Source organism: Mytilus californianus, unplaced genomic scaffold, assembly GCF_021869535.1.
Source record: "Mytilus californianus isolate M0D057914Y unplaced genomic scaffold, xbMytCali1.0.p SCAF_5, whole genome shotgun sequence".
NCBI lineage: Eukaryota > Metazoa > Mollusca > Bivalvia > Mytilida > Mytilidae > Mytilus > Mytilus californianus.
The window spans coordinates 18,127,190-18,142,892 of NW_026262701.1; the positions used below are offsets into that span (position 1 = coordinate 18,127,190).

Below are 15,703 nucleotides of genomic sequence, written 5' to 3' on the forward strand. Positions count from 1 at the left end.
GCAGGATAATGTATGGCCAAATGAACATTTATTACCGAGTATTATCATCGGTGTTACCAGAACTCCATTACAAGCACTATTATGAGAATCGGGTGATATTATGATCACTCTTGCGATTTATTTTTACTCTTATATCTGCGCTTTTTTTCATTGAATATGTTTAAAATTAAGAATGGAAACCGGGAATGTGTCAAAAAGACAACAACGCGACCAAAGAGCAAAAAAAAAGCCCAAGGCCACCAATGGGTCTTCAACACAGCGAGAAAATCCCGCACTCAGAGTCGGGCTTCAGCTAGCCCCTAAACAATAATGTATACTAATTCAGCGAAAATGAACGTCACACTAAACTCCGAAAAATATAAGTGTACCAAAATTTTAAAAAATCATACAAACTGGGCTCGATTAGGTGATGTTTCATCTTACAAAGTCTATCCAAATTATTTTTGCAAAGAATTCCGCTCAGGCCGGTGCTAGGGGCCGTCTTAAACTTGCAGTGAGGTGAGAGTTTTTTGGCTCCGTATTGAAGGCTTTACTGTGAGTTTGAGATGAAGAACAGCAATAAAAGCGCTGTTCCTTTGCTTTTTGTGTGTCCTGACTTAGGACAGGCGCAAAAATGCGGCAGGGTTAAACATGTTTTGTGAGATCTCAAACCTCCTCCTATACATCTAGCCAATGAGGAATAAACAAACACACAGCATTGTGCACAGTAAAACTCAGTTTAAAAGAAGTCTGAGTCCATTGTTAGAATAAGTAACAGAAGAAGCGAAGCAAAATTGCAATGCTCAACATAAATTAACAAAGGACAACTAACAGTGACTGACATGCCAGCTCCAGAACTCAATTTAACTTCATCATGCACAATCCCTCCCGTTAGGAATAAATGTGTTTATTTCCGATGCAAAGACCATAAGGGTGAATCAAAATGAATTCCAAAAAATGCCATCTTTGATGACCTGACAACAGTATATCCCTTCTGAATAAATCTGTTTAAAGGTTTGATTAGCTTTTGAGGTGAATGACGACATGTTTGTGCTTTGCATAGAATAGTACCATAAAAGATGGGATGTGAAATACCTGAACGCATAAGATGTCTGCATGTTGATTTATATTTACGACTGATGTCCTTGATAAAATTTAGTAAATGTTTTGACAAGTTGGTGATATCGAAAACCCTGGTTTAATAATTTTTCAGTAATACAGAGATTTCTTTCGTTAAAATCAAATACGTTGTTACAAACACGAGCGAATCGAACAAGTTGAGATATACAAGCACCATAAGATGGTGCCAAGGGAACGTCACCATCTAAAAATGGATAATTAACAATAGGAAATGAAAAATCATCTCTTTTATCGTAAATGTATCTAATCTAAAATTGAATGGCCTTTTTTGATAATTAGGAAACAAGCAACGCTCTAGAAAAAAAAACTATGTAACTATAAGTCTTTGTTTATATTAAAGGTAACCTTTCGGAATGCTGGGTTCTCAATGCTTTTCAACTCCATACTTTATTTGGCCTTTGAACTGTTTTATTCGAGCGTCTTGTAGACAAAACGCACGTTTGGCATTTTTTTTTTACTAGAAAGTAACATTTACCTTTAAAGAAAATTGTTCTTCATATTTATATTTTCTGTGAAATTTTAGATAAGATACGTTTCAAATAATTTTACATCAAAACCACACAAGGTGTTCTTTCTTATTAGACCAGTTTGAGATGTAATTCTTTTGTTTCAGTTTTTTTTTTCTTATAATTAAGGGCGGTTGTGCCGACATTCATAAAAATTTATTCATTTCCTATCATAAATATCACAACGATAACCCATAATTCATTTATGCTAAAAAGATGAATGTGTTGCCCCAGGAACTATAAACACATGGCTTTTTTCGTCAATTAGGAAATAAGCAATGCTCTAGATAAAACTAGGTAACTTACTTATCTTCATATGATATAATCTACCCTTCCTTGCATTAAAATAATTGTAAATTGGAAAGATGTTATACCAATTAACGTATCTTGTAAATTAACAGGTGGGGAAGTATTACAACAGAAATGCTTAACCCCAGATCAACAGTTGGTATATATGAATTCCGCCGCTGTTCACTATAGTGAAAATTGATATTCCTTGTAGGAATTAATAAAATCAAAATATTTAATTGGTGTTTTTCTAAAATGTCAAGCATATCTCTATTTTTTATTATGATAAGGTTTTAAGATATTCCATGATAAGATTTTTTCTTTGATAATACATAAATGAAGATTTCAGGAATTATAAAAAAAATTGACTGTACTACAGACTCCTTCAAAACATGGACGTGCTTACAAAGACAAACAACGAATGAGACGTATTCCAATTAGCCGTACTTGATAAAGGCATAAAATGAGTATAGTACAACCCGTGAAACATACACACAAACCTTGCCCTTTGACTATCTAGAAAATATATTTTGTAAACGTAAAACACAATAATTTAATTTTGGATGTAACGCGTCTTCTGATTGGCTGACGTTGTTTTTTTTTATCAGCTCATAGACATAATTTTGTCATGTGACCGTGACGTCATCAACGTTTTTTCATGGTTTACTCCGGTTTAAAATGAAATTTAGAATTAAATTATAAAAAATGACTGTAATATTTTTTCTGTCTATTCGAAATAACCTAAAAAATGTGGTGCACACTTTTAAATAACCCGCTACGCGTGTTATTCAGTGTGCACTACATTTTTGATGTTATTTCCTCATAGACAGAAAAAATATTACAGTCATTCCTTAAATAAATAAGCCTGCACATGTCTTATATACGACTATTCTGTGATTTTCTAACCGCCATAAACTGTAGAACATGAAGTTAAAGAGAGGCGAAAGATACCAAAGGGATATTCAAACTCATAAGTCGAAAGCAAACTGTCATCAGACAATGCCATGGCAAATACCAGTATATTAAACACAATATAGAAAACTAGAGACTAAACAACACGAATCCCACTAAAAACCGCGGGTAATCGTAGGTGCTCCGGAAGGCTAAGCAGATCCTGTTCCAGTTGTTGCACCCGCCGTGATGAATATAATTCGGTAGGTCACATTCAAGGAGAAGAGAATGGGATTGTGGCTACGACAATTTGAACATATATATGTCGTCACTTGTGAAACAGCTATTCCATAACGGTCAACCAATTTGTGATGGCGTCCGTAAAATTTTCAAAGGAATGATAAGGAATGCAAGCTCTAGAATATGGGACAAATATACTCCATATGCAGTCGCTGCTGGAATGTTGCTACATAGAAATGGAAAGTTCACAATTGGGAGGCTGAAATCATCTCTTTTGTCGTAAAGTTTTGTTCTCAACTGATATCGACCCTCATTGTCAATTTTTAGATGTAAATCAAGATATGATGACGACTTCACTGTTTATGTTGTATCCTTTATTTCAAGCTCGTTCCGATAGATGCGTTCAACAAAGTCACCAAATTTCGAGTTATTTAGTGAGGATACATCATCTTTATTGCAGAACATGAAGTAGACTGGTTCCCGATCGCAATATTCAGTATGTTACACATATACCAATATAACAGCTATTACCTGGAACGTAGTACCGGGAACCAGGATAAACATGAAGTTAAACGATAATGCTAGCTTCATTTTATTCTTCCTATGAAGTTCATTGGTTTACTTACGGGAAGAAGTGATATTTGTGGAATGTCAGGAATGTGACCGTCAGTTCTTTTTATATGTGACGTGTTTCAAGTGAATATATTTTAAATTTTGAGATTTTCTTGTATTGCTTTGCATATTTTCCATTCTTGCATGTATGTTTGACCATTATTTAACTGAGTGATACGGTTGAATAGAGATGTAACATCTTTTCTATGATGGTCATACATTTTATCTGTTTCAACCACCAAAAACAGAGAATAATCATGCACTTGAATATCAACTGATGTATTTGATAAAAGACCTGATTCGACATTGTAAATAGTACAAGATCAAACGATCACATGCATTAAAATCTATCTTTCTTCTTTACTAAGCATAAAAACTGTGTTAAATTATGCTGTAATGTAATCATCAACATACTAATTATAATTCTCCCACTAAGTGCACAGAATGCCTTAACTAATTAGAGACTTCTCGACAAATAGTTGTGTGATCTGAAAGAAATTTGTTTGTTTGTATTTAGCTGTGTTTAAAAGCACAACCACTAGGTGTATGCCAAAGTTAAAAATTTAATGATGTATGAGACACTTAATAATCTAGATGTTTATTTTTTCATTTTCATTGGTTAAAGATCGCAGGTTCTGATGCCAAAATTGACCACCTCAGATGATTTCAACTGTTCTGTTTAATCAGGATACTTTAATAATGTTTTAAACTATAATGATAAACTATATCTAATGGTTCGTTTCTGTGTGTGTTGCATTGTTGTTTGTTTTTTGTTCACTTCAGTGTTTCTGTTGTTTCGTTGTTTTCCTCTTAAAGTTGATGTGTTTGCCTAGGTTTTAGTTTGTAACCCGGATTTGTTTTCTCTCGATCGATTTATGATTTTCGAACAGCGGTATACTACTGTTGCCTTTATTTATTGCTCTTAAATGGTATATGCACTGGCTCCTCTTAAATTTGATGTCGTACATAACCGTCGTTATTCCAGAAATCGAAACTGTACGTTTATATTAGACTCATAAACTTCGACCTTGTATATCCTTAATTCACATTTACCTTATATATATCCTACTCATATTAGCTTCATAGATATTGAATTCGTGTTTGATAATTGACTTAAAACTTCTTTTCTTCAGATTACCAACTGATATACCCTATCATATCAGACGAACCTTATATTTCGACTGTATACTCCAACCAGAGACACCGCCGTAGTGCTCCACAACTCAGGAACGACCTGTTTTTAAATTTCACAGCTTTCAATCAAACATTCCAGCTTCATCTTAGACGTAATAAACATTTCGTAGCACCTCATTCCTATGTCCAATATCGATATTACAATGTATCATCATCATCTGAAAGTATTGATAAACAGTGTTATTTCAAAGGGAAAGTTGCTTCAAGGAGAGGAAAAGCTGCTGTATCCCTATGTGATGGTGTGGTAAGTTCTTTTCATCCACTATACTAAATTTGTTACACATGCTTTATTGCCAGGTGTTAAACTGTTATTCATTTGCATGATTGTAATGAGCATGGATTTGGATCAGCTAACATTTTGATCTAGAATTACCGTAGGTTAGTTATTTTCTTTAACAATGATCCCCAAGTAACAAAATATTCTTTCAAAACAACGGCATCTGATTATAAATTTATAGTTATAATACGATATGCCATTTTGAGACATCGTTTCCGTTTCTGAGTATATTAAGCCTTTTTGTGTATGTAAATACATGCAAGGAGTTTATTTTTTCAAAAAGCATTCTTGGACGTCAATAAATCATACACTCATAACTGTCCTTTAAATTCTATCCATGGTAAAATTCTGTTAAAATGTATTGGTGATTTCGCATGTTAAACAATGCCATTTCTCATTTTTTGTTTTTGTTTGTTTTTATATCTGCTTGTATGAATTGTACTGCAAACACCAAAGGCACAAAATACAGTTTCAGGATTGGATCTAGGGTTTTATCAAATTTTGCTTATGATGGACGCTTTTGGCTATTCATTTGTTGTCCCTTTTGGCTATTCATTTATTGTCCCTTTTGGTCATATAGCTCTTCATGTATTCAAGTACTTATGAGGCCCCTCATGAGGGTGTCCAAGTAATCACATAATCACAATTTTTTTGGCCAATATAATCACATAATCATTAATTATTTTTTTTAACAAGATAATCAAATAATCAAAAATAAAGTCCTATATTATCAAATAATCATATAATCATGAAATACTTGGTCGGGTAATCAAATAATCACTTAAGAACGGCCAAGTAATCACATAATCAAAAACCCCATGAGGAGGCTCACTTATTCATACTTGGCCTTCAATTTTTTGGGTTTTGTCATTCCTTGTGTGGGTAAATCCAGAAAAACAATTTGGACGCCACAAATGTATAAAGTTTTATTTTCATTTAATAGCTTCAGTCGGTTTTGAAAGGATACTGTTCTTTCGGTTGTTAATCTGAGAATAGTTTGCTTCAATAATTTTAAGTTAAAATTGAATCGTAATACATGTAAGAAGATGTGGTATGAGTGCCAATGAGACAACTCTCCATAAGAACGCTTTGTAAATAGTGGACCAAAATCTGTTGGAATGTATGCTATGGTATGATACTCATGTTGGAAGGAGTAATCACATGTAGCACTTGGGTATAACGAGTACATCCTAATTTTATTATTATGTTTGTTAATGTATTTCAATATAATTTCGCCAACAGAAACTTTAAAGTCTCACGTACGATAAATTTAAACCATTCCAGATAAAATTTGTTTAAAAATATTTATTGACTGATTGATAATTACAAATATCAGGGCAACTAATATGTAATTTGAGATAAAGAAAGAACCGATTGGTAAGGGGGTCACTTCAAAAGTTAGATATAACATGTGACTTATTACAAACTGTAAACAAATCCAGATATGAACTAGTTGATGTTGCGTAATGCAGTGATTAACAATCAAAGAATAACCAGCATGTTTATGTTGCTTCGTGACACTAGTGGTTAGCATTGTATATAACTTGTCTTGTAAATAGTTCTATACAGAAGATGACTGACAAGATGATACTCAATCAATAAAATATTATATCCAACAAAATAGGACAGATGCAAGAAAGTTATATATAACATGTTGATATTAAAGTTAAAAAATGACAAAAAAAAGAAAATGTAAGAAGGTCATCCCAAAGTTAACAAAATCTACCGACAAACATCTGTTCTTCATACAGTAAGATTTGAATCCATGCTTTAGAAATATCGTTGCAACACCGCCTGTATTGTGCCCAGTGCTCTAAATAAGTCAGACAACTTAGTTGTATAAAATTTAGTTATCGTTAGTCGAGTATACCTTTCCTCGTCGGCTTCATATAGTGCTATAATACAGTGCATGATGTATGATGGTATGTAGATAGAATATTTTGCGTATCAAATGTTTTTGTCAGTCGTAATATTATGCAGTCACATCAATATGCAGATCTAACATTGCTTGCCTAAATTTCCGACTAATTATATATATATATATATACATTTATACAAAGTGCATTATGGATCCTTTGTTTAAGGCTTAGTAATTGCACGATATATACGATCAGTCAATAATTAAGAACTATGTAGTCATTTATGGGTACATTTTGATAGGGTTTTCTTTACGCGGCGAATATTTTACAAGTAGTTATTTAGAGTACTGTTTGATAAGTTGTCTTTTATTCAAATGTAATGTACTCAAATGATATTAAGTAGTCATGTACGCGTACGAAATTATATTAAGTAGTCATGCACGCATACGAAATGATATTAAGTAGTCATGTACAGGTACGAAACTATATTAAGTAATCTAATTAATCATTGAGTTAAGCCATTTCAATTGATGTTTTATAGTATGTCTTTCTTTGTTGTGATGTTACACTATTGTTTCATGTAGGGTGAAGGTTGGCGCCTATTAAAACGTTAAACCTGCTTCATTTGTTTGCACCTGTCCTAAGTCAGGAACCTGATGTTCAGTGGTTGTCGTTTGTTGATGTGGCTCATAAGTGTTTCTCGTTTCTCGTTTTTTATATAGATTAGACCGTTGGTTTTCCTGTTTGAATGGTTTTACATTTTACACTAGTAATTTTTGGGGCCCTTTCTGGCTTGCTGTTCGGTGTGAGCCAAGGCTCCGTGTTGAAGGCCGTACTTTGACCTATAATGGTTTACTTTTACAAATTGTGACTTGGATGGAGAGTTGTCTCATTGACACTCATACCACATCTTCTTATATCTATATGCGCTTTCGAAATGATATTTAGTAGTAATGTAAGCGTATGGAATGATATTCAGTGTTCATGTACGCATACGAAATGATATTCAGTAGTCATGTACCCGTACGAAATGATATTCGGTAGTCATATACACGTACGAAATGATATTCAGTAGTCATTTATGCGTATGAAATGATATTCAGTGTTCATGTACGCATACGAAATGATATTCAGTAGTCATGTACCCGTACGAAATGATATTCAGTAGTCATATACACGTACGAAATGATATTCAGTAGTCATTTATACGTACGAAATGATATTCAGTAGTCATGTACGCATACGAAATGATATTACGTAGTCATGTACGCATACGAAATGATATTACGTAGTCATGTACGCATACGAAATGATATTATGTAGTCTGGTACATGTACGAGATAACATTAAGAAGTCATGTACGCGTGCGAAATGATATTCAGTAGTCGTGTACGCGTACGAAATGATGTGCAGATTGGCGCAAATGCAAAACGCCGAAAAATAAAATGTCCATCCCTGCAGAATTAAAGTACTAGTATTCTAACGATCGTGACTTACGTTTGACGCGTTAACTGCACTTAAAAAATAAATAACTTATTAGAAATAAGAAGATGTGGTATGAGTGCCAATGAGACAACTAGATGACTGACAAGATGATACGATATCAATGAAATATTATATCCAACCAAATAGGACAGATGCAAGAAAAGTATATATAATATGTTGATATTAAAGTTGAAAAACGACAAAAAAGGAAAAATGTAAGAAGGTCATCCCAATATAATTGTTTATATTAGTGAATTGGTTTAGCGAAATGGATTTATACAGCCGAATATTTACGCTATTTCAAAATTGGACCTTAACTTTAGCTATGAAATATGCAGTATATAAATTTAAAAGTTGAAATTTATATTTATTTATTTTCATTTATTGCATAAATGATAAACGAGCTGTTTGAAAGAGTAATATGTACAAATTGCATAGAATAAAACACACCATGCATTTTGTAAGAAATATGTTTTCTCGGTTATAATTTGTCGACCCTTTTGATAGCAGATTATATTTCAAAAGAAAACATAAAAATCTTAGAATATTAAAGTTATGATGTCAAATGAAAAATGTGTTCAACACCGAAAGATGAACTACCTACATTCTGATAAGAACAAGCGTACTTGGCAGAATTCCATATAATAATATTCATTTTTATCAAGCTGCAAAAGTGTGTGGATACAGAAAAAAAACCCACTTATTATTATTATTATTATTATTATTATTATTATTATTATTTCCGGTCGACTAATTTAACTACTTTTTGACAACTTTACCTATTATGCCTGTTTGTTTTGTTCACACATTGTTGTCAATATAATGGAATTTTATGCGACTGTCATACAAGTGAGAGGTTTTGCTAGCTATAAAACCAGTTTTAATCCACCATTTTCTACATCAGGAAATACATGTACCCAGTCAGGAATATTACAGTTGTTTTCCATTCTTTTGATGTGTTTGAGCTTTTGATTTTGCCATTTGATAAGGGACTTTCCGTTTTGAATTTTCCTTGGAGTTCGGTATTTTTGTTGTTTTACTTTTTCCTCATGAGATCTCAGGAACTGAAAGCCATCTATATTTGGTATGGAAGTATGTCGTAACTACGTTGTCTATGTCAAGAAAATTTATGGCTAGTCTATAGCCCATTCACTGGAGGGGGTATTTGGGACATAAAAAGGGATCATTGTGCAAAACCTATTTGCTAATCTTAACATTTGTTGTTCTTGTATCCATTCATAAGAAAAGCATTGCAACCCAAGAAGACACCCCCAAACCATTACATCCCTCAATATATTCATGACGATTGTTATCAATATATATATATATTAATAATTGTAATTCTTATTTTAATAATCCAAATTAATATCATCTTTGTCAGTGGACGGTAAGTGCGGACCGTGAAATGGATATTGGTACCAGGATACATGTGAAACGAAAAAATAGTTTTATTATTGATGCATGCTCATTGCAAACCGGATAAATAACTAAAAGCTCATTGTAAAGGATCAGATATTTGCGTTGAAAGCAAATTGATCTATAAAGTACTGTATGCACTGTGATCATAGTCCAAAATATTAAATGATCTTTAATTGCATATAAAAACTGTGACAGAAGAATAAATAACATTGTAATTTTTGAAGGCTTACTGCTGATACCATTGGGGCATCTATGCACATAATGCGAGTCCAATCAAAAGACCAGAAATTTATAAAGAAGTAGTTTTTCCTCTGTTTATACGCCGTACTATTTGTCAATACCTATACTTGACAGCTGATCGAATTTCAAAAGAACAGATAACATTTAAAAATCACATAAGTTAATAAAGTGTAAAAAGTGAGAAGAAACATTATCGCACCTGTTTTGACAATTTAATTTTATATCTCCATATCCTTTACGGGAGGAAAAGATTGTTTCTTTTTAGATAAATAACAAACGAAGGTAAAACAGGAGATTTATTTGACAGATTAACAAAATTGAAAAGCTTTGAAGGTTGACAGATGTGACAATGAAATTTTATTACAGAAAACTTAAATTCATAATTGAGAAAAAGCTATTTAAATTGTTTAAAATTGTAAAAGCTTATGACAAGTAACTGAAAGCAACTTAGTAATTGCTTTGTTATACTGTTTTCTACTGAAGGTCTTCCTATCGTTATTTCAAATAGTTTAAGCATACGTTAACGGCAAATGGAAACACCTCGGACAATGTCCCTTTATTCAGGTCCGTCAGTAAGGGGGTGGGGGTACATGTGAATGAAATAAATAAACACATTATAAATTTCGCCAATCCGAAGCGTTTTTCTGGATTTACCCAAAAAGCTGAAAATAAAAGACTTAAGACTGTGTTTCGGTGTTGGTTTTGAAGGAGATTATATATGTAATAATAGAGTTAAAAAGTTGTGCTGTAATGATTTTACAACAGTGCTGTGTACTCTTTGTCAATAAATGTGTTAAGCCAAAAACAATGAATGATTTGAAGCGCAATTATTGCATTTGTTTGCCTTATAAATTATGTTGACCTGAATAACTGTATACGAAAGGCCACTCATCATACAATTCCTGGAATAATACAGCCATAATTTATAATTACAATATTTAATAAAAATTAGTAAAAATAAATACCACTATACGTATCTGATACAGTTATTTTTGTGTTAGTAATTAGAATATTACGTTCATCAAAACCTGACGCGTCAATGCAAACAAGAATAAAACCAACTGCACAATCTATATGAGAAGGTGCCAATTAAATATAGTCATCAAGTAAAAGACAATTAACCATAGGAAAAGTAAATCTTACCTTTTTCCTACATTTTAGAAAGACAATGTCTAATACCAATGACTGAAAAAAGACAACGATCTTTTTATCTTTTGTTTGAGTAAGGAGCAGTTCTGGTTGATAAACATTCGTATATTAAGAAAAATCTAGATAATATAGGGAGAACATATACAGTCATTTAAATACTTGCAGGTTTTGTGGAACATATCTGTCGTTGTGTCTGTATGAATCAAAAACTGCGACCACAATAGTAAAAATCAAGACAATGCGCCCCACCAGCACTACAATATTTACTGTGTGCAGTTAACCGCGAAATTTACATAAAACCTTAATTAGGCACATATTTATAAAATTCACAGAGGTCATAAGTTTCCAGTTGATGTGACCACAACGTCCTTTTTTGTCATATAGCTCTTCAACTGTTTCGGTTCTTATACATCTTTGGCTTTCAAATATTCGGCTTTGAGCGTTCCTAAAGAAGGTAAATCGAGAGAAGCGCTTCGGACGCATAACATTTATCTGGTGTTTCCCTTTTTTCATTGTAAAATAAGGTTGCCAAAAACATTAACAAGATATGGGACGGACAAACGGACGATTAAGACTGGTGATATAACGCTCTCTTCTATCGTATGCTTGGTGGTGTAAACAGGACATACAAACGGACGAATAAGACTGGTGACATAACGCTCTCTTCTATCGTAGACATGGTGTAAACAGGACGGACAAACGGACGAATAAGACTGGTGACATAACGCTCTCTTCTATCGTATGCTTGGTGTAAACAGGACGGACAAACGGACGAATAAGACTGGTGACATAACGCTCTCTTCTATCGTAGGCATGGTGTAAACAGGACGGACAAACGGACGAATAAGACTGGTGACATAACGCTCTCTTCTATCGTATGCTTGGTGTAAACAGGACGGACAAACGGACGAATAAGACTGGTGACATAACGCTCTCTTCTATCGTAGGCATGGTGTAAACAGGACGGACAAACGGACGAATAAGACTGGTGACATAACGCTCTCTTCTATCGTAAGCTTGGTGGTGTAAACAGGACGGACAAACGGACGAATAAGACTAGTGACATAACGCTCTCTTCTATCGTATGCATGGTGTAAACAGGACGGACAAACGAACGAACGAATAAGACTGGTGACATAACGCTCTCTTCTATCGTATGCTTGGTGTAAACAGGACGGACAAACGGACGAATAAGACTGGTGACATAACGCTCTCTTCTATCGTAGGCATGGTGTAAACAGAGCGGACAAACGGACGAATAAGACTGGTGACATAACGCTCTCTTCTATCGTATGCTTGGTGGTGTAAACAGGACGGACAAACGGACGAATAAGACTGGTGACATAACGCTCTCTTCTATCATATGTATGGTGTAAACAAACTGGGAGGGTAAAGTTGGTCTCCTCTTTATATTAACTACTTGACACAATACTCAATCATCAAAACGAACATATCATAGGTTATCAAGCAAAAAAACTATTAATAAACTAGTCTGCGATTTAGAATTGTTATTGCTTGCAGAATATTCAATTAACCAGATCAGGTTAGAACAGTTAACATAATGATTATTTTACATCTGTCTAAATAACTTCATTTATGAATTATGGTGTAGGTAAATGATGTCACGAAACATCTTCAAAGTCAGAACTGCGTGTTGCAGATATGCATGTTATTACGCAACAGACTGTTCCGACAGTGACGAAAGGTAATTTGTTTGCTGTAATCAGCAAACCTCTTTTACCTCATCTCGTAAAACATTAAATCATATCTTTGAAGAAAATTATTTATGATACCAGTAACAAAATTCCTTGCTAATTTGATAGACAGTTATGCTGAATTAGGAACTTTAAATGAAACGTGAATCTAGATTTAATTTGACAAAATGTATTCGGTAGACATTTTTGTTATGATTTTTTGCTATATAAATCATGACCGAAGTAATAGTTTTTGCTTGTTTTTCTTCATCAAGTTACAACAAAAAGTATTAAGTAATGTTTAAAAATCAAAAGGCAACTTTTTGGGTTATTTATTAAAATGTAAAAAATTTGACCGAAGCACATTTCTGTATACAATTTATATGCATTACACACTTACGAAACTTCAAAATGGTAACACCGTATTCAAATTTAACAAAGGAAAAACAGTTTAAAGACAGCAGTTGAAATGAATACTTCTTGTATGTCAAAAAGTTTATAAAATGTATTCAGTAAAAAGAGTTAATACCAAGGGGCAATCAGTTGCTCCGGATCCGGAAGGTTCAACAATTAATGCTATGAATTAGAAAAAAAAAATTATTAGTACTGATAATTTATAAAATTAGGACAAGAAAATGATACATTACAATAGTTGAGAGACTTTGGATAACAAAGAAAGGTTGTGTACACAATCGGAATGGTTTTTTTGTTAAACCAACAGGTTATGGATGCACGACGATGTGAAAGCCTAATGTTGTGCTAGAAAGAAGGCAAGGGTGGTATATCATCAAAAACAAAACCAAATATATAACAGACGTTATTCTTTTCATAAATTAACTCTTTCGAAAGCATTAGACAAAAGAGAAAACAAATATGACCGAAAGAAGACAGCTAAAACGGTTTTATCGGACCATCCATGCTTTGTCTTTCAAAGTGAAAATCCCAATAGTAAGAGCACGTACACTGTTTTGTGTATATAGCATTGTTTTTTAAAAGAACAATTTAGAGATCGAAGACTGTAAGATCGAAGACTGAAAGGTATACACGAACAAAAGCTGAAATAACTATACGATATCTCTAATGTCGGACTTCAGTAAAAAATTATTTCAATTAGTACGGAAAAGTAAAATAACAAAAATACCGAACTCCAAGGAAATTCAAAACGGAAAGTCCTTTATGAAATGGCAAAATCAAAAGCTCAAACACATCTAACGAATGAAAAACAACTGTTATACTCCTGACTTGGTACAGGCATTTCCTCATGTAGAAAATGGTGGATTAAACCTGGTTTTATAGCTAGCTAAACCTCTCACTTGTATGACAGTCGCATAGAATTCCATTATATTGTCAACAATGTGTGAGCAAAACAAACAGACTTAATAGGTAAAAACGTCAAAAATTGGGACATATTGAATCGTGCATGTATCAAAAAAGAAACTAATTTGGAAAATTACATTGACGGAGAAATCTGGTTCACCAGTGATTGTAATATGATGCTGTTTATTTTATGGTAATATCAAATACAAACAAACATGTATGTGATGCATTGATCATGGTCTGGTGTTAAAAAAAAGGTAAAATAACAAAAATACCGAACTCCAAAGAAAATTCAAAACGGAAAGTCCCTTATCAAATGGCAAAATTAAAAGCTCAAACACATCTAACGAATGGAAATCAATTATCATATTCCTGACTTGGTACAGGCATTTTCTTATGTAGAAAATGATGGACTCAACCAGGTTATCCGGGAACCATAAAAAATTTATGGATATAAGTTGGAGTGAAATAGATAACTCTCAATCCTACTCCAAGTTCTACCTCTCTCAATCCTTTAAAAAAAACTTTAGAAAAAAGAAATAGCAAATCAACCAATTAATCAATAAGTAAGAAAAATAAGTTATACAGAGTACAGTTAATATATGACTGTATAATTTGCCATAATATCCACATCTAAGATGTTAAAGGGATGAAAGATTCTAAGTTTTGATGCCCTCAAACAATTTAACATATGTCTCCCACTGATGAAGATTACGTCAGAAAATCATGAAAAATGGTATCTATGTTTGAATTACAAATCACTAGCAATAAATTAAAAAGATTAGTGCATGAAGATATTTATCATCATTTATTTCTTTTTTTATAAAATATTGGATTTCACTCATTCGACTTTAAGACAGACGTGACATTAAGGATGTTGGGAGAATATATTTATATTATTGTAGGTGTTATGCAGTCACTTAAGCTTGATGTTTTTATATAGACGAATTCCTTAGATGACAATTCATTATTTGTCGTTATCAAACCCGTGTGCATTTCAAAAGATCTAGAAAGTGCACAAAATGTGCAATTGTGATGCATCTGCTAACAGGTGATTAGTTCAAGCACACTTTTAATTAGGTGATAAGTAAGTTAAAAAAATTATGAACCAAGCGGTCTCTGAAGTCAGAAGACTACATTTGTTAGGTCTAACACCGGAGATAGAGTGTCTATATAACAAATAAGTGGTATCGAACAGTCCTCACTTGATACCCCGAGATAGTATGGTTTCGACATATCTTTATATCATTTTGATGTAAATGTATGGCAATTGCGTATAGGAGAGAAATAAAAACTAGCTCATCAATTATAAGAAGTGTAAAGTTAAATGTTAAAAGAATCGGATCTGCCTTATAATAGAACTTGTGCATAGATCTTTATCATTGTCAGTGATATACATGTATTAAATAGGAT

At 33.1% G+C, this 15,703-nt stretch overlaps 1 protein-coding gene across 1 annotated transcript in view; it reads left to right on the forward strand.

The window, feature by feature from the left end:
- The window catches only part of LOC127701049 (A disintegrin and metalloproteinase with thrombospondin motifs 18-like), a 101,398-nt gene that overhangs the window by 26,710 nt on the left and 58,985 nt on the right, over window positions 1–15,703 (forward strand). The window contains exon 3 of the mRNA XM_052204824.1: window positions 4,790–5,094. Within this exon, the coding sequence (XP_052060784.1) occupies window positions 4,790–5,094 (305 nt within the window). The remainder of the gene's footprint in view (window positions 1–4,789; window positions 5,095–15,703) is intronic.